The 17,862-nt window shown below is 34.9% G+C and overlaps 2 protein-coding genes across 2 annotated transcripts in view; one reads left to right on the top strand and one right to left on the bottom strand.

The window, feature by feature from the left end:
• The window catches only part of LOC126775361 (glucose dehydrogenase [FAD, quinone]-like), a 19,095-nt gene extending 15,943 nt beyond the window's left edge, over positions 1-3,152 (top strand). The window contains exons 10-13 of the mRNA XM_050497235.1: positions 340-505; positions 594-804; positions 2,009-2,192; positions 2,819-3,152. Coding sequence (XP_050353192.1) covers positions 340-505; positions 594-804; positions 2,009-2,192; positions 2,819-2,981 — 724 coding nt within the window. The 3' untranslated portion in view covers positions 2,982-3,152. The remainder of the gene's footprint in view (positions 1-339; positions 506-593; positions 805-2,008; positions 2,193-2,818) is intronic.
• On the bottom strand, positions 3,057-17,862 carry LOC126775358 (condensin complex subunit 3). Its single transcript, XM_050497229.1, has 28 exons — positions 17,617-17,862; positions 17,351-17,521; positions 17,078-17,203; positions 16,027-16,175; positions 15,131-15,290; positions 14,559-14,740; positions 13,994-14,188; positions 13,667-13,827; positions 13,198-13,385; positions 12,967-13,065; positions 12,727-12,798; positions 12,471-12,599; positions 11,895-12,008; positions 11,063-11,234; positions 10,688-10,770; positions 9,619-9,736; positions 9,165-9,250; positions 8,922-9,041; positions 8,476-8,643; positions 7,625-7,718; positions 7,052-7,120; positions 6,704-6,811; positions 6,112-6,249; positions 5,590-5,748; positions 5,178-5,354; positions 4,613-4,722; positions 4,354-4,451; positions 3,057-3,232 (listed from the first exon to the last, which is right to left on the bottom strand). Exons 1-28 carry the CDS (start codon positions 17,764-17,766, stop codon positions 3,172-3,174), a joined length of 3,657 nt encoding a protein of 1,218 aa, XP_050353186.1. The 5' UTR covers positions 17,767-17,862; the 3' UTR covers positions 3,057-3,171.

Genomic DNA, 17,862 nt, shown 5'->3' with positions numbered 1-17,862 from the left:
TGCAGAGTTTTTTGTCCTTTTTTATCGATTCTATTGCGAGAACAACTCTTTCCTCGGTGTTTTGGATATACTAACAGTATAATAAGTTAAATTTGTCTATCGAGAAACTTTACTACCATGTCTCTGAAAGCACCATAAGCCGATGGTCTTGCACCTGAATCGTTTGTGTTTTGACGTTTATCAAAATGACAGTTACGGAAAAAAGATTAAACCCTACAATATAATATACCCTACGCAGTTGCCTAGTCTCCTTTGAGAATAGCCGTCGTGGCCGATATTGTTCCCAAGGACATAATTATAATAAGCAATATTTTAATATTATCGCCTAATTGTCTATAGAATATCGGCAGTAGCTCTACAACCCCGAAGCAGAGGTTATCTCACACTGCAGTCCATAGACCCCACGCAACCACCGTTAATGCAACCAAACTATTTCCTACACGAACACGAGCTGGGTGTTGTAGCAGACGCAGCAAGGATAGCGTATCGTCTTGCTAATACTACGGTAAATATTCAACGGTATTTTAAAACGAATCAAGCGCGATATTCAAGTAAATTATTAAGATTTAAATGTGACATGTACCTATTTGTAGATTCTACGAGAGAAATATGGTATGCAGCCAACGGAAGGTTACGGCGCCGAATGTCCTGGAGGCGGCATCGACCCCACCGACGAGTTTTTCAAATGCTTAACGCAGTTACACACTGCACCGGAAAATCATCAAGTTGGTACTTGTAAGATGGGTGCCAAAGACGATCCGATGGCTGTGGTCGATCCACAGTTAAAAGTTTACGGTATAGAAGGTGAGCCTGAATTTAATAATAATATACCTTTTTTATAAAGCTTTGACTTCATACAATAAAAGCAGCATAACAGTATTATAAGGCAAAAATTAAATGGGACAAATAGGAGCCGTGACATCTCAATCCCTACGTCATCGACATCATTTTTCACGTTTTGTTTCCTGATTTCTCATGCGCATAGCCAAGTTGTCGAATATCTTTCTTGACGTCCGTTACAACGAAATACTTATTCACTCTTGCTCTAAAGATATCCCATTGATTATTCTTTGAATGCAAGATTGAATAGGCATTTTCTAGCCAAGTATGTTACATCTTAGACTGCATCAGCACGTATGTAGATTACGTACTGAATCAGGTATGATTGTGGACAAATGTAAGTCTACATAAGATAAAAAACCTATCATTATATTTAGTATCAATATACTTACAAAGGCATTATTATCCAAATGCACACAGATTAGGTTCCTCACAGATAATCTGCATTGTTAATATTAGTTATATTTATTATTTATATATAATTTAAATTCTAAGGTTATATTGCAAACGTGGAAATAGTGCTCATGTTGTTACCAAAAAAAAAACGTGTGTTGTGTGCCATATATTATGTATATCTTGGCAAGGTGAATAAATCACTTAGATTTTTTGTTAGCTTCTCGGTTTAATATTATGAAATATAATCAACATCGCAAGGCGTCAACTCAATTTAAAAATTAAATAAAACTTAATGTTAATGTATGAACATAAACACATATGTATACGTATTTAAAGTTGTTTATACATTTCGATAGCACGGTACTATTAGGAACTTATTGCTTTTAATATCAAATCTGACGATACCAATTGAATATGGCCTGTTAAATATTATCAGGCCATGAGGCAAGATCGCAGTAAGGAAAATCACTTTACAACATGTTCTTTATCATTTGAAATTGAATTCAATCATATAACTTTATTTGCATGTGCTCTTAAGAAAAGTTCCAGTTTAAAAGATTTATTTTTAGATTAATTTCTTCATATATTAATAATCGGTTCGAATTATTAAGATTTACTTTATTAATTATTCAAAATATTACATTTCATTTAAGTACTTTGGGATTATTCGTTTTTTTTTATTGATAGAAATTTAATTGGAATATATTAGATTAATTTTTGTAGGTAGTATTTTGCAGTTTGTTATAGGTACTAAGTGTTTGGTTTATTCCAGGACTCCGAGTAGTGGACGCATCGATCATGCCCACAGTGCCGTCTGGCAACACCGCCGCACCTGTCATCATGGTTGCAGAACGAGGCGCCGAATTCATTGTAACCAGACACCAGCTCTTTAAGAATCGCTTTGGACAAAATGTTCCTAATGGTGGAAATTATCCAGCAAACGCTGATATACACCGGTAGGTACTAAGAATAGTCTTAGAAAAAACCCAAAGCCCCCTTAAGGTAAGAAATTAATTTCTTACTGTCATATACTACCGTTGCATTCTCGGTTTCAAATTCCGAGTTGGATAAATCGTGATAATTATTACATTTTTCCGAAATGCTCAATAACAGCAAGTTAGCAGTGTTAACTCTCAAGTGCCTCAGAAAGCTCGTTTAAAGGTTGAAAATTCAACGTATATATTTAGTAAAATTATTTCTTTAATTTTAGGTGTTAATTAGGGCTTATCCGTCATGGTAGCATGCGAAAGTGATCCCGTGGCGCTCCTCGTTAAGAAGGAAAGGGTACCACTGGTTTTTTAGTGGGTATTCCGATGTTCAGGGCGCACTCGGCGCCTTGAACACGGGCGAGCCCCACATACCTCCCCACTGTTCCCGCGGGGGAAAGGCGTAACGCGTTTTTCCAGCGTTAAAAAAAGGCTTAAGCCTGGCAGCTACCGATACTACAACATGATTGATTCTTTTTAAATATTCTGGAAAAAGCTACCTTTATATGGGGATCGTTTTGTTAGTAACTAGTACAAAAATCTGATGAATTTCTCTTTAAATGAATATATGTACTTATGAAAAAAAAAAACTCCAGGTGGACCGATAATGATTCAGACAATGAACACAAATGGGAAGAGCGCTGGAAGCCGTGGGACAAGAACTGGCACCACTCGTGGGACCAGAAGCCAAGCAATTACCACGACGTCGACTGGCAGACCAAGAATAATGTGAAAAATGACCACCAGCACGTTCGATAGTTCCTCCCTTCGTCCAAGAAATATTAAGGAATTGATACTACATTTGATTTAATTTAACATTAAAGTTATTTAATAATTAAATGTGATATAGATTCATATTTATGAACTATTTTTAAGATAAATAGGTTTAAGAAAAAATATTTTATTATTTAAATATACAATGTTTTAAATGTATTAATATATATAATTTTTACTTTTTTCCTTTGCGTTTTCCTTTTCCTTTCGTAGGAGGTTCTGGTTCAGAGTCCGATCTGTAACAATTATTTTATTAGCAACTTAATTATATAAATCAATAATATGCTAATATTAATTCAGCATAAAACAGTTATGAGTACTCAGGACGTGTATATATTAGGGTGTCCCTTATTTTTCGAACGCAAAAACTCATATATGAACTCAAAATAAATTTTAGCTCATTCTGTAAATGGGAACCCGTGCCGACTTGCACCTAAACAGGTTCATACTAGTGGTGCAGGACTCGAAACACACGTCCGCCTTTATATTGTCAATTCCTGGATTATACAAAAATATTATTTATCTTTCGAATGACCGCATTCCAACAACAAAGTGCGAGAAAAAATATTTATGTAGTGCAGACATAAACGATCAGATACAGGATGCCAAATTGCCTTCAAATCGTCTGGTTTTAGCGGTTTTGTTTCTCAATATTCGGAAAGTTAAATTAACTGTATGTGAAATTGCCAACCTTGTAATTCGTGTATGTACTATATTCTGGGGAAAGGTAAGATTATCAAAAAGATCATTCACTCACCACACTCTGTTAAAAATTTTAGGGACCTAGTCTAGCATAATCTACAAAAAATTGTAAGAAACTCAAAATATTTACAAGTGCCGAGATTGAGACATTTGAAACGGATTTATATATTTTGTGCGATATTGCACAGGCCGATGCCCTTGATAAAATAAGAGAAATATCAAATATTTTGATAACGACGGGAGAATCTAGATTGCCTCGCTTGGGAATATAAAAAATAGATAAAAAAGAATAACTGAGTTGAGAAAACAAAAGATACACATGTCTTCTTTAACTGACACCTTCATCACAATTTATTCTACCATTATAAGCTCAAGAGTCATGTGGTCTATGTTCAGTTAGTTTTACTGAAAGTTATGTTTAGTTTATGTATTTCTTTAATTTATTGAAAATAACTCAATATTTGAAAAAAAATGTTTATACATAAATTTCCATACAAAACTGAAGTCAAGCCGGCATGGGTTCCCATCATCATAAAAATCTAAAATTTCATTCGAGTATGTTTTAGTAAAACTAAAAGACATAGTGGTTATGCTATATATACATATTTCAATTTAAAAAATATATATTTTTCGTTCATATAAGGGCAATACTTACTCCTCGCTACCGTCTGGCGTTTCAGGAATGGTGATGTTAGCCTTTGACGATTGTCGACTGTTCATTAGTTCACTGGAATCGTCTAGAAGTTCTTGTTCCTGTAATAAGTTTAATCTTTAAAAAACAATGAATGTGTATAAAACAGACGTGTGTTTTTGAAACTTGTGTTATGTGGAACCGTTATGTGTAATCCACATTAAATCCGCCGAGGCAGGCGAATCCTTGGGACAAAAATAGTAATATATCTTCGTATACATACGATATCGTTATCGTAGACGATGGTGTGCAGTTCGGTTTCGTCTGCGGAGTTGTTAGTGAAGCTCGCACTGGTCCTGTCCGACGAGCGCGTCACTCGACGAGATTCCTCCGCTGTAAGGAACAATATTCAAGTTGATTATTATTATATTTTGTAAATATAATAATAATAAGAGCCGAGACGGCCTAGTGGTTAGAACGCGTGAATCTTAACCGATGATCGTGGGTTCGAGCCCGAGCAAGCACCACTGAATTTTCATGTGCTTAATTTGTGATTATAATTCATCTCGTGCTTGACGGTGAAGGAAAAACATCGTGAGGAAACCTGCATGTGTCTAATTTCATTGAAATTATGTTACATGTGTATTCTTCCAACCCGCAGTGCAGCAGCGTTTTGGAATAAGCTTGAAACCTTCTCCTTAAAAAGGGAGAGGAGGTCTTAGCCCAGCAGTGGGACATTGACAGGCTGTTACTGTATATTTTGTAAATAATTTATGATAGAAGTATATAAACAAAATAATTTTATAAAATGCTATTACTTATTTTATAGTTTATTAAAATGCTATTACTTATTTTCTGTGTCTTTTTGCCATTCTTCTTTTTACCCGATCCAGCGGAATCAGAACTGGAACAAGACTGCATGCTCCGAGTCGATCTGCGCACGGTTACATTGGATACGTCAAGGTCATCTGATGGCGGCGATTGCTGTACGGCTATTTCTTTCTTGGATTTTAGATTTTTTTTAGCTAAAAAAACATGAATGTATTTATTTAAACACCTCATTGGTCTAGTTAGCAAGCTTGTACGGATGCTGATATTCAAGACGGGCCAGTAAAAACTTATTGACTTTTTCTCTCAAGTTATTTTCTTGAATTCTAAAGCTCTTCAATATCTACCGAAAAAAAACAAACGGTATACAAATAAAAGATAAAGAAGTACTAAGCTGTTTTGTTAATATTTTTATATAAACATATGGCCCACCTCTATCTACATCCACAAGAGAGCGCTGTGATCGGCTTCGTTTAACGCCTTTTTCATTTTGTTCCTGCTCTTTGACTTGCTTCTGACCTTTTTTATTACGATTTTTGCTATCTGTAGACTCAGAGCTCGATCTTGTTAAAGACATTTTCTTTTTCTTGCCTATAAAAAATTCATACAATTTATTATTATATATTGCTAGATCATAGACAAAACTGTAATTTAAAATTATATCTAAAGGTTGGTGGGCTGATTGCATATTGATGGAATAAGGAATGGTTAATATTTCTTATAGAACCAATATCTATGGGTGATAGTGACCACTTACCATCAGCTGTCCCATTTGCCAGTCCGTCTATCTAATACATTTTGTTGCTTTAAAGGAAATTTCGTTTGAGATATAGAAATTAATAATAATAAGATAAATTATATTAAGAAAATTTACATATTGGAATATATATTTTTATAGGAATATGTGTATATTATTACAACTGACAAAACATAATCGTATTATGACCAACTCACATTTAGTAACCTTAACTTTTTTGACAGGTGAAACGCCGCTACTTTCTTCCGAAGCGGCGTCCGATGCCTCTAAATTAGCTGTGGTTTTCGCATCATTTTTTGGGAGAGATTTCCTTTCTTCTGATGCTTGGCTGTGTTCTAAAAAATAATTATTATTATTTATACCATAAAAGAGAACACGAAGACAAAAAAAAACCTTACCTTTGCAAAGTGATTGAAATGTTATTTTTTAAATTTGTTTGTCCCTACCCATAACTTCTATGCTATGTATGTTCTGTGTTGTATTTGTGTGTTTCTCCATGTATTGATGTATATTGTGTTGAGTGGTTTTGTGGCTTTATAAATAAATCAATATCATTATTTTATTGTTCACTCGCCACTATCTCACGTTCTTTGAGAACAATTTTTCGTGACATTATACATGTTATTAAGACGGATGGATGCGTTTAATATAAGCAATCTCTTAGCAAGTTCGAATAGCACCCAAGTTGTCGGCCCTGTTATATACTGCCGGATACCACGTGGCTTTATCGAATTAATAAATATCTTACAAAATTGATATTGTGATTGATAAATGCATAAAAAGAAATACCCTCCGATATCCTTGACACGGCTTCAGTGGGTGAGGTCTCGTCAATCTCTACCTCTTCTTCCACAGTTTCATTGACTACCATGTGAGTGCTTCTAGCTATTGGTTGAGCTGCAATATGAGACAGTACCGTTATAATATAAATATCTCATTGTAATTAACGTTTCTTGTATAACAAATGTATGACAAAGACGTACGAAAAAAAAAAGAAAAATAAAACTAATTAAAGTTTAAACTTTTTGAATTATTAAAGTTATTTAATAAAACACAACAAATTCACAATTAACGGAAGGAATAAAAGTAAAACAAAATTAGTAACACACAATTATTAAAGCATAATAAAATACATACGCAAAGAAGTGGTTATTCTTCCGAAAGTATCCATAGTAGTATCATCTGGCTGAGTAATACCTTCGGTTCCTATAACAAAGTCGATAATATCAGTATAATATTTTTCAACAATAACTTTTGTAAATAATAAGTTGACAATGAAATAAAATGATGCAAGTGAAATCAACAATAAACATAGAGAACATTTTATGTATTTTGTATTTGTAACAGCCTGTGAATGTCCCACTGCTGGGCTAAAGCCTCTTCTACCTTTTTGAGGAGAAGGTTTGAGCTTATTCCACCACGCTGCTCTAATGCGGGTTGGTGGAATACACATGTGGCAGAATTTCAGTGAAATTAGACACATGCAGGTTTCTTCACGATGTTTTCCTTCACCGTAAAGCACGAGATGAATTATAATCACAAATTAAGTACATGAAAATTCAGTGGTGCTTGCCCGAGTTTGAACCCACGATCATCGGTTAAGAGTCACGCGTTCTTACCACTAGGCCATCTCAGCTGTTGAACATGTTATAGAGAAGGTAAAATCAAATGCAATGTCTAAAAGGTTAAACAAACGAATGTATAATTTACCTGTAGACAATTTATTAAGACTAGTTCGTCCCATCGCTTCCAAGGAGCCGAGATAGCGAGTCAGGTTTCGACACGATTGCTTATCTGGTAATTTCTGAAACAAGTTTTTATTACTTTGAAATATTTAAAATAATTAACGTCTTGCGAATTAATTGTTAAGAATTATATATGTTGCATTGTTATGATGTTTAATTTTCAACGTAGTAGTTTATTTAAAATCACAATTGGCAACGGAATATGTTTAACTGCCTCATTGGTCTAGTGACTAAATATAAGGAGCAGACCCGAGGTCCTGCGTTCAAATCTCAGGTCGGGCCAATAAATAGTTACTTTACTTTATACTTTATTGTACACCACAAAGAAAAAAGATGCAAAACATGGATACAACCTAAATAAGAGTAGCATATAACTTTGGTGACTTTATCGCTACAGAGCGATCTCTTTCCAGGCAAGCAACAGTGCAGGGCATAACTCATAATTTATGAGGTAGGTGGCACCGCAATAATAGATAAAATAACACAATAAATAAATTATTGTGTTATTAATAAATATACTATTATATTATATATAAAGTTACTGAAAATATTCAGTAGCAGCTCGGAGTCTGGAAGTTGGAAGTGTGAACACTTCCGTGCCTCGGAAAGCACGTAAAACCGTTCGTCATGCGCATAAACCCTTTCCGGTTGTGTCGGATTGCCATCCCAACCGATAATGAGAGTTAGGGAATAGAGTGCACCTGTGTTTGCGCACGTGCTGGTGGCCAATTTCTCTGGAGATTGGTCACCGTGCTCGAAATCGGTCCGGGGGACATTACTATTATTATTATGTTTGGAGCATATCTGCGCACGCACCGCGATGAGCGGCGGCAGCGCGCGCGCCAGGTCGGCGGCGACGCGCGGCGCGGCGGGCGGCGCCAGCAGCGCCAGCGCGCGGCACGCCAGCGCCGCCTCCGCGCACGCCGGCCGCCGCGCCAGCCGCCCGCACAGCTCCAGCGCCAGCGCGCCCTGGGCGTCTGACATCTGAAACGTTATATATTTATTTCAGGCGACGAACAAAATACGAGCCGTAATCTAAGCGTTGATATCATCCTAGCAAGTTAATGGTATCACTCCCAGTACCTGTGGCGGGTGGCCCGCTCCCATAACAATTGATACAATTTTATTACATTTATTATTCGAACTGTAAAATGAGTGTAGTGTTTCTATGTGTATGTAAACAAGAAGAAAAAAAAGACTCATAAAAAATAAAATATTGTAAATCTATTGTAATTAAATAATTATCTTTATCACACATGTACCTCATGGTTTACTCTTGTCAGAGAGACGATGAATCTGACGACCGCCTCCTGGTCTATTTCTGCTATAGGAGAGCTTGACGGTGCATTTGCTAATGCTCGGAGAGTTGGCAATGTAGCTTTCTGTAAAAAATAGGTTGGTTTTAATATCGTGTTCCATGAATTATGTATTTTCTTAAATAACATGATACAAAAACTAAGGAAGCTCGTATATCTCCATAACATTGGTAATTAATATGCACTTACCTGTATCTGTTCTTGCGATCCATCGACGCACACGGGGAAAGTTTGAAAGAATACCCCTATAGTCTGTCGTAGATTATCTTCATCGACTAAATACAAAAAGAAAAACTTTGTAATTACATTTAATGCAATTTATAAAAATTTGGAATTTCGGTCATAGCGACAAGTCTCGAGAACTAGTCAACTATATTAAGCGGTATTTTAGTGCAGGTGTGCATGTAAATGATACTATTTAATCTTGACTTTTATCTCGTATTCTTATAGGTCGATGCGACACGTGCGGAGAGAAATCAGGCGTAGGCTGTTACGGGCTTGACGTGCTTATTCTACTTCTATGAAATTCTTTGCGGAAAAACACAATAACTTATGGTCCGATCCTCGGGTCTATATGCTAGCCACAAGACCAACAAAGCCGGTAAATATAAATGATTTTATATAAGATAATATTCTTAATTACCTGTAGCGGGGTTAAACCAGAGCAATATTAACCTGCTGAGTATAGTCGGTGATTCGAGATGACCGAGATATATCAGACGACATAGACCTTCCACTATTATCAACCTGTATGCCGGACACTGCAAAACATATTATTTATATATTAGTAATTGTAGGATGCATTTAATAGGATAACAAAGCTAGCTATAGATGTTGCCGTTTTTATAATATTAAATTTATACATATAAATAATATATACTATTAGATGAATCCATTCTTTGCACCCCCTGCCCTGCCGATACCGCGTCCGCTACCTTGGTCGGGCCTAGCGGGCTTGCCGGTAACTGGGGGCCTTTTCTTGGTGCGCCCAAGAAAAGGCCCCCATTGAGGAGGGTTTGCCCATACTCGCCGCGCTGGGCAGGCGTGTTGGTGAGCGCAGTAGGGGGGTAAGATGTTTATGGAGGGGACGCTGCTGCCCATGCCCCCTTTTCCCCGTCCCTCAGTCGCCTCTTACGACACCCATGGGATGAGATTGGGGGAGTACTATTCTAAGCCGGTACTCTACGGCAATGACCTTAAGAAGGTGGCGGGCACCAACTGGATGCGGAAGGCGGAGGACAGGGAGCTTTGGCGCACCTTGGGAGAGGCCTATAATCAGCAGTGGACAATGATTGGCTGTTGATTGATTGATGAATCCATAAGAAATAAGGTATTGCTCAGTTATAAATACCACGTAAAAGCCGAAGAGGGCTCATTGTGGTACTTAGTCATATGAAATCGATCGTTATGATACGCATCTGTTTTTGTAATAGGTTCGAATAAATTGTGTTGTAGGTTGCGCTGTCCTTTTTTAGTTAATTTTAATTGATTTATATAAAATTAATTGCATTTTATTTTTATTTTTAATCCACTTCCGAGTTTTAGAATAGTGATATAATATTAAAAGAAGAGTTTGCTAAGAGTTGAATTTGTAATAAAACAGTATTCACAGACTTCTTCTCATATAAGTAAAAAGTAACATGTATATGCATTTTATAATAATTAGCTATTTATTTGTATTGTATTTAAATTTATAATAAGCTTTTACTTACAGCACTGTCCATTATTTTTAAAAGAAGTTCGATGACTGTACTGTGTGCTTGTGAAAGTGATAATGCAGATTCAGATAATGTGGCTGAAATAATAATTGTTGTAAATTTTAATAAATAAATTTAATAATTACGGGCAACAATGCTAAAATATAATCGTGGTATTTTGCTTATGATCATTACTTTTAGATGCCTTTTCATTTGTTTATTTCTATGATATATACTAAACAGGTCTTATATGTTGGTGTAAGCGAAAACAGTAATTAAAGTTTTCCAGTTAAAGGTACCTTCTCCTCAAAAAATAGGAGAGGAGGGAGGCCTTAGCCCAGCAATGGGACATTCACAGGCTGCTACGGACGGATAAAAGGTATAATTTACCATCGTCGTCATCAGCGCTTATGGTGAGTGTGTTCCGTTTCTTCGGTACGTCCACCTTGGATTCCTCTGGAGCGTCGTCGTCCTCGAACACTCGCGCGCCGTGCACACAAAGCAGGTCCACTATGCACTTCAATACTGTCGTTACAATTGGCTCGTTTGTTGTGTCTATTAGCTGAAAAGTATTAATTTTGTGGTAATTTTTGTTTACATTCGTAAAGAATGATTGATTATTCTGTATACTTGTATACTGTATTCGGACTCGCAAATCTTTTAATAATATTTCTATAGTATAATATTAAAGCGCTGTTCGTCTTTGTCTATTTGTTTGCAAACTTTTTCTAATCTATATATATATATATATAATTTAAATGGGAAGGTTTTAGAAAATAATACATGCACATTTTATTTGGAAATAGTATAGATAATTTACAGATTGTAGTTGAGAGATGTTTTTGAGTTTGCTTATATATATGCATATTTATATAATTTAGGTAATAGAAAGAAAATTATTGAAATAATAAATAAACTTTAGTTCAATAACACCTAAGCAAAAACTTTACTTTACTTATTATTGTATGCCTTTTATGGGTTCTAAGTTAGTTTGCAAATAGGAAACTTCACTAACAGAAGAATGCATGGATTTTTCTTAGCAATATAGATAACAATGCTTATTACAAAATATGATTTGATTTGTTTTCTAAGTTTTCTTATGTTAGAGTTAAATAAATCGATTCAGTTATTTTTATGAATCTTAATACAAAACCAGTAACGTTTTTGTCTCTCTAATCTTTTTTTCTATGTAAATTTCTTACGATAATAAAGATAAACTTACATTAGCAAAGAAAAACGCTTTGTGGTCTCTCGCGAACTCTTTGTCGAGCATTCCAAATAAGGCAACAGTTTCGAGAGCATTCTCTAAAATATCTGGATTTTGAAATATTTCCGCCTAGAAAGAAAGATTAATTATTAAAAAAAAAAACATAAAACAGGTTGAACAGTTGCATGCATAATAATAAATAATAATAAATATTAATATAATAAAATATGTGTATCCGAAGCATGTGCATATTAGTCCCGGACGTCCAAAGGCTAGTGGGTCAACGACATACTTGGGGGTCGATACTGCACCAGATTAGCACAGGACCGAAGTGACTTGCGGAGAGCGAGGCATGTGGATAATGAAACCACCTACGCTAGACCAAGCTTGCCTGGCAGAAACCAATAATAAACGATAACACCGTTTGTATCGCATTTATGCATATTTCTTCGTTAATTATATTTGTGTGTGTAATGTGGTGATCAATAAAAAATATAAATAAGAAAATAAATATGATCCAGCAATCCACTGTTGGACATGTTCCCAGGGTTCGCCTAAGCTCTAGGTTCTAATATAACAAATGATTATCACCTCTAGTTCACTGAACATCAACTTCAGGATCGGCGTAATCGCTGTTAGCTGTGGCGTGTCCAGCGCACAGTTCAATATCGTTAAGCATTTATTTAAGGTGTCCGCATCGCATTGTTTTTCTTTTATAGTCTGTAAGAATTACAAATTTAACTAATCAATTAATAAACTTCAATTCTTAAAATACTAAGAAAATTTTATAATAATAATAAAAAATTATGCGTGCCTAAGCATACATTTTGATCTTGTATGTACTTACAGACAATGGTTGCGGTGGTGGTGACTTCGTTTGAATATTCAAATCCTCCAATTTCTTTTGAATATCTGCCACCTGTAAAATATAAAAAAATGTATTTGACCAAAAAATAATAATCATGTTCTTATGTTCTATATAAATAGTAATAAAACTATTTCGAAATTAAGCAACCAACAAATACATTGAACTTGAACTGTAATTTTTCCTAACATTAAAAAACATTTTTAAAAAAATACAACTTACTTTAGCCTTACATTCAGCGGCAAGGGCGTAGTTTTCATCTCTTACGGCTTCTTCTTGCGCTTCGATTGCGACGTTTAAAGAGACGCGTAGTCTAGCTCTCTAAATATTTAAAAAAAAAAACATCAATAAAAAAAAATTAATATTCAAGTAATATTGATTGAAATCCACTTCTTGAAGGTCATAGGTCAGCAGAATAAAAAGTATAAGCATACAGTCGAGTCGTGCACGCACCTGCAGCTTGAGCTCGGTGCAGTCGACGGGCGGCGCGGGCGCGGGCTCGTCGTCGGGCTCGGGCGGCTCGCGCAGCGCCGACACCACGCCGCACACCACCTCCATGCGCGTCGACACCTCCGGCACCACCAGCTCCAGGCCCGACACGAACGCGCGGATGACGTCCGCGTTCAGTGGACCGTAGTCGCCTACCACGCCAATTAAAACATTCTTTCATTTATTTCATATTTTGGAAACGCATTACTATAGACATATAAATAAATTACGAGTACGTCAACCTTAAACTAAATCGGTTCCCCATTGTAAATAAAACAAATAAAGTATTTTACAGATAATAAAATATATTATCATTTTAATAATATTATTGTATTTGAGAGATAGTTTTTAAATCTAATACATTTTTAATGTCAAAGCTTCTAAATACTAAAAATTATTAACTCGCGTAAAAAAATCTGTAATAACTGGCAACCTGTGAGCGTATCAGTGACGAGTGTCTGCAGCGCAGAGCGCCCGGCCGGGTCTCCGGCGTCGTACACGCGCAGCAGACAGCCCAGCTCCTGCAGCACGTACTGCCGAGTGCTGAAACCCACCGGGTCCTCCTTCTCTGATGGACATGGTGATTCCACGATTCTGCATAAATATAATGACAATACAGTTCAGAAATTCATAGTGTAAAAATATTATAATAAACTTTGAAAATAAATATTTTATATAATCATACAACCTAATAGCTTTAGAAGACATAAAAATATCGACATTCAGTTGCTATAGTCATAAAATAAAAAAATACGCTTACGCTCTTATATATCCAGTTAAAACGACAAGATCAGGTAGCACCGTCTCTAATGTTTCATCATCATCGATCTTCTGTAAATGTTCAGCAAGATGACGCCAATACCAAGCACTTTCTTTATTTAACTTCTCAGCGGGAATGAGTCGTAGAGTCTTATCAGTTGGTAACCATTCTAGTAGCTCCGATATCGGTAGACGCCTATAAAGTAATTGTATAAGGAAATATATAATTTAACGACAAAATATTTTTTTGTTAATGTTATAAATGAGAGATTAACTTCCAGTGTAGGCCTAAAGAGTGTTAAGTATTTAGAAAGATGAGCAAAATCTGAATTTGCTCATAATTTCAAAAATGGGCGGGAACTATGTTTGCCTTCAATGTTTTATATATGTTCTTTATAAGTGAATAGTTGATAGGTAGGACATGTATTTTTTTTTAGTAAAATTGAAACAGTAAAAATTCAAATAAATATTTAAAGCAACCTGCTTTAAGACTCTTGGTATCAGAATAGTAAAATAATAATAAATTTTAAAAGTTATGTACAACAAATAAATGACTTAGTACTTACTTAAACAGTGATTCTAAAAGTTTTCCTGCAACATATTGAGAATCCTTAGCATCATGTGTATTGTCCAATCGTATTGCCTTAAGTAGATCTATAATATTGCCATGGAATGTACTGAGCCAGCCCGGTATCAATATCTCTTCAACGACCCGACGTACGCGCTGACTGCGTTCGTTCAGACCCACCTAGGATCGTCCAACATAACTTCACTTATTATCGAAATTAATAATCTTTCTAGTCTAGAACCTTTAAATTTAATATCGAAAATCAAGTCTACATATTCTGTAGGACAAATCTATGTAGTAATCAATTGAGTGCCATTTCTGATATGTTTTTTAAGATATATAATAAAGTTATAAATGTTGAAATGTGTATTTACTTTGATGTCTATGTGATTTTCAAAATATGAACATCGAAATTTTGATTATTATATTCAGCATGAGCAATTGAGCATGTTTACATATTTCTTAATTATAAATTACTTTATTAGTTGGTTTAATGACCCCATGAAGAAATATAAATAGTTTTAGTAAAAGTTTACTAAATTATTATATATATAGTTGTGCAAGCATTACCTTCAATGTAAGTACTCTTTGTTTGACTCTCAATTGTGTAACATTAATAGCAGATATGTACAAGAAAGCAGCGCGGCGTACAGCTTCGTCTACATCACAAAGTCGCTCCAGAACAAATGGAACATTTCGAGTGCACTTTGCAATCGACATCACTATAGCTCTGCAATATAAATTTAAGTACATCTTAAAAAGGTAATTATTATATATGGACTATTTTTTATTATTAGTAACATAAGTAGCAAATTGTAATATTCTACAGTATATATTATATAGGCTGCAAATTAGAAACATAATATTACAATAATTAACAGTGCACTACCAAGCGGCTGCATATGTGGGACCACTAGCCGAGTAGCAGAATATTTACTAATAACAGCATTGTCCTCTCAGTCACTGTGGCAAGTGACATGTTGGCATACATACTTGCTGATAATATAATGGTATGATATGATAATGATATTATGGTAATTGGGCAATGATGTAAAAAAAATTCAACACTAAAAATAATGTTCAGTTTTAGAACTTTTATTATATCACTATTTGCTGTTTCTCATTATTTAAAACTTTTAACATAATTCAATAATTACAATAATATGTACTTTACTAGGTACTACCCAGCCTACCCAGTTGGGCAATCCCAACTCTCATCACACGTTCTACTGTCAAACAGCAACACATACTATTATCATGTTCTGGTTGGAAGGGTGAGTGAGTCAGTGTAACTACAAGCACAAAAGATATAATACGTCATTTCCCAAGGTTTACCATCAGGTGGAATGACCATCTGCTTGGTAATGTCAATATATTTATATATACATTACAATACTTAATCAATACTAAACTATAAATAATTTTAACTATATTAACATCATTGATGTTATATCTATAGTTTATACCTTCGCACGGATGAACTAGGATCACAGCTCATATGAAAACGATATGCTCTAGTGACTTCATCATCTGGTTCCATTGGATTCTGTAGACGCTGAAGGGCTAAGGCAGCCCGACATCTCACTGCACCACGTGTGTCTTGCAGACGTTGCATCTTGAAACAATATAAATATTCAAATTTGCATATATTATTAAAGTTTATATACTGCTACTAGTACTACCACAGAAGTATGTAAGACAATTATGTATGATACATGGAATTTTTAATAACCTGCCATTAACCTTTTTATTATTTTTTTTCTTACTTTATTACCTTATTCTTATCAAAGGAGGAAACATTACAGTAACAACCTGTTAATGTCCCACTGCTGGGCTAAGGCCTCCTCTCCCTTTTTGAGGAGAAGGTTTGGAGCTTATTCCACCACGCTGCTCCAATGCGGGTTGGTAGAATACACATGTGGCAGAATTTCAATGAAATTAGACACTTGCAGGTTTCCTCACGATGTTTTCCTTCACCGTTAAGCACGAGATGAATTAAAAACACAAATTAAGCACATGAAAATTCAGTGGTGCTTGCCCGGGTTTGAACCCACGATCATCGGTTAAGATTCACGCATTCTTACCACTAGGCCATCTCGGCTTATTGAGGAAACATTACATTTACTTAATCTAATGTGATTTGCTAATAGCTCTGCTATATTATAAACATAGTTTTTGATTAATATATCTTTGTTTATAACACAACGCTATTCAACTCAACTACTTATATCCACATTAATTTTACTTCCAAAGTTGCAATAACAATTTTGTTGACCTTCAAAAGACCATCTCAATCAATGACATTGCATCAATTCAATGTCGAATTGGATTATTTGTCTTTACTTGTCCTAATTTTGAAATATTTTTAATTTTTTTTTATTTGCTTTTAGAATAAAATTTATACCGATCTATTCTTAAGCCATTTTTACAGATTGTAGCAATACATATGATATCAGCCTTATTAGAGTATTTGCCAAATAAGGCATGGAGAGGTGATTTAATTTAAATTTTTATTACCTGTGATGCCAAAAGTTTATCGCACAAATCATCATCCAAGGATGCATCATCTCCGAGAGCTGAGAGTACAGCTGCCAGCAATTGACTAGCTCTGTATCTTACAGACTGGCCTGATACACACTGACACTGAAATTTTAAAAATATTATGATAACATTTATAAATATATATTTTTTTATTCGATAACACAACATTATTTCCAAACAGCAAATTATTTTATGACAATAGCAAAGTTTTAAATTTTCAAATACATGTAGATTAAATTTATTACTCACATCAAAAATAATTTCAAAAATAAACATAAGAAATTCTTCTTCATCATCAAGAGAAGTGCAAAAGGTTGCCACAAATTGAACAACACGGTCAACATTAGCACTCGTATCTCCAAAAGTAAATAAATAATGAAGGGCATTCTTAAAACTTTCCCTAAAGAAATCCTGTTCAATCTGAAAGCACAAAAATATATATGTGAATGCAATGAAAATTTCATTCATGATTCATTTTATCAAAATTATAATTTTAATGTTTTGAACAGAATTACCTTCTTGTAAAGTTTTATCATTTCTTTTACATATTTCTTATGTTGAACTACATTATACTGAACGTTTTGAAATATTTTAAACATAACTGGATTATTCCGCGGATTCGGTTTCCCGACCGCTTGCGGTATATCGGCGTCAATAGGTGCCATTTTAACTCAGATGAAATTGTACAGCTTGATAAATTAAACTTCAGACACTATGAAATCATTACAAAAGACTAATTTAATCGTACTATTTTCAAATAT

Source organism: Nymphalis io, chromosome 18 (assembly GCF_905147045.1).
Source record: "Nymphalis io chromosome 18, ilAglIoxx1.1, whole genome shotgun sequence".
NCBI classification, from domain to species: Eukaryota; Metazoa; Arthropoda; class Insecta; order Lepidoptera; family Nymphalidae; genus Nymphalis; species Nymphalis io.
Note: the sequence above shows the minus strand (reverse complement) of the source record. Positions and strands in the feature narration are given on the sequence as shown.

Coding starts and splice junctions, on each gene's coding strand:
- LOC126775358 (XM_050497229.1), bottom strand. CDS start 17,766: ATGGCACCTATTGACGCCGATATACCGCAAGCGGTCGGGAAACCGAAT. Junction 12,009..12,470: donor TGATGTTCAGTGAACTAGAG/GTGATAATCATT, acceptor CTTTCTTTCTAG/GCGGAAATATTTCAAAATCC. Junction 5,749..6,111: donor AAAAGTTAAGGTTACTAAAT/GTGAGTTGGTCA, acceptor AATTTTTTATAG/GCAAGAAAAAGAAAATGTCT.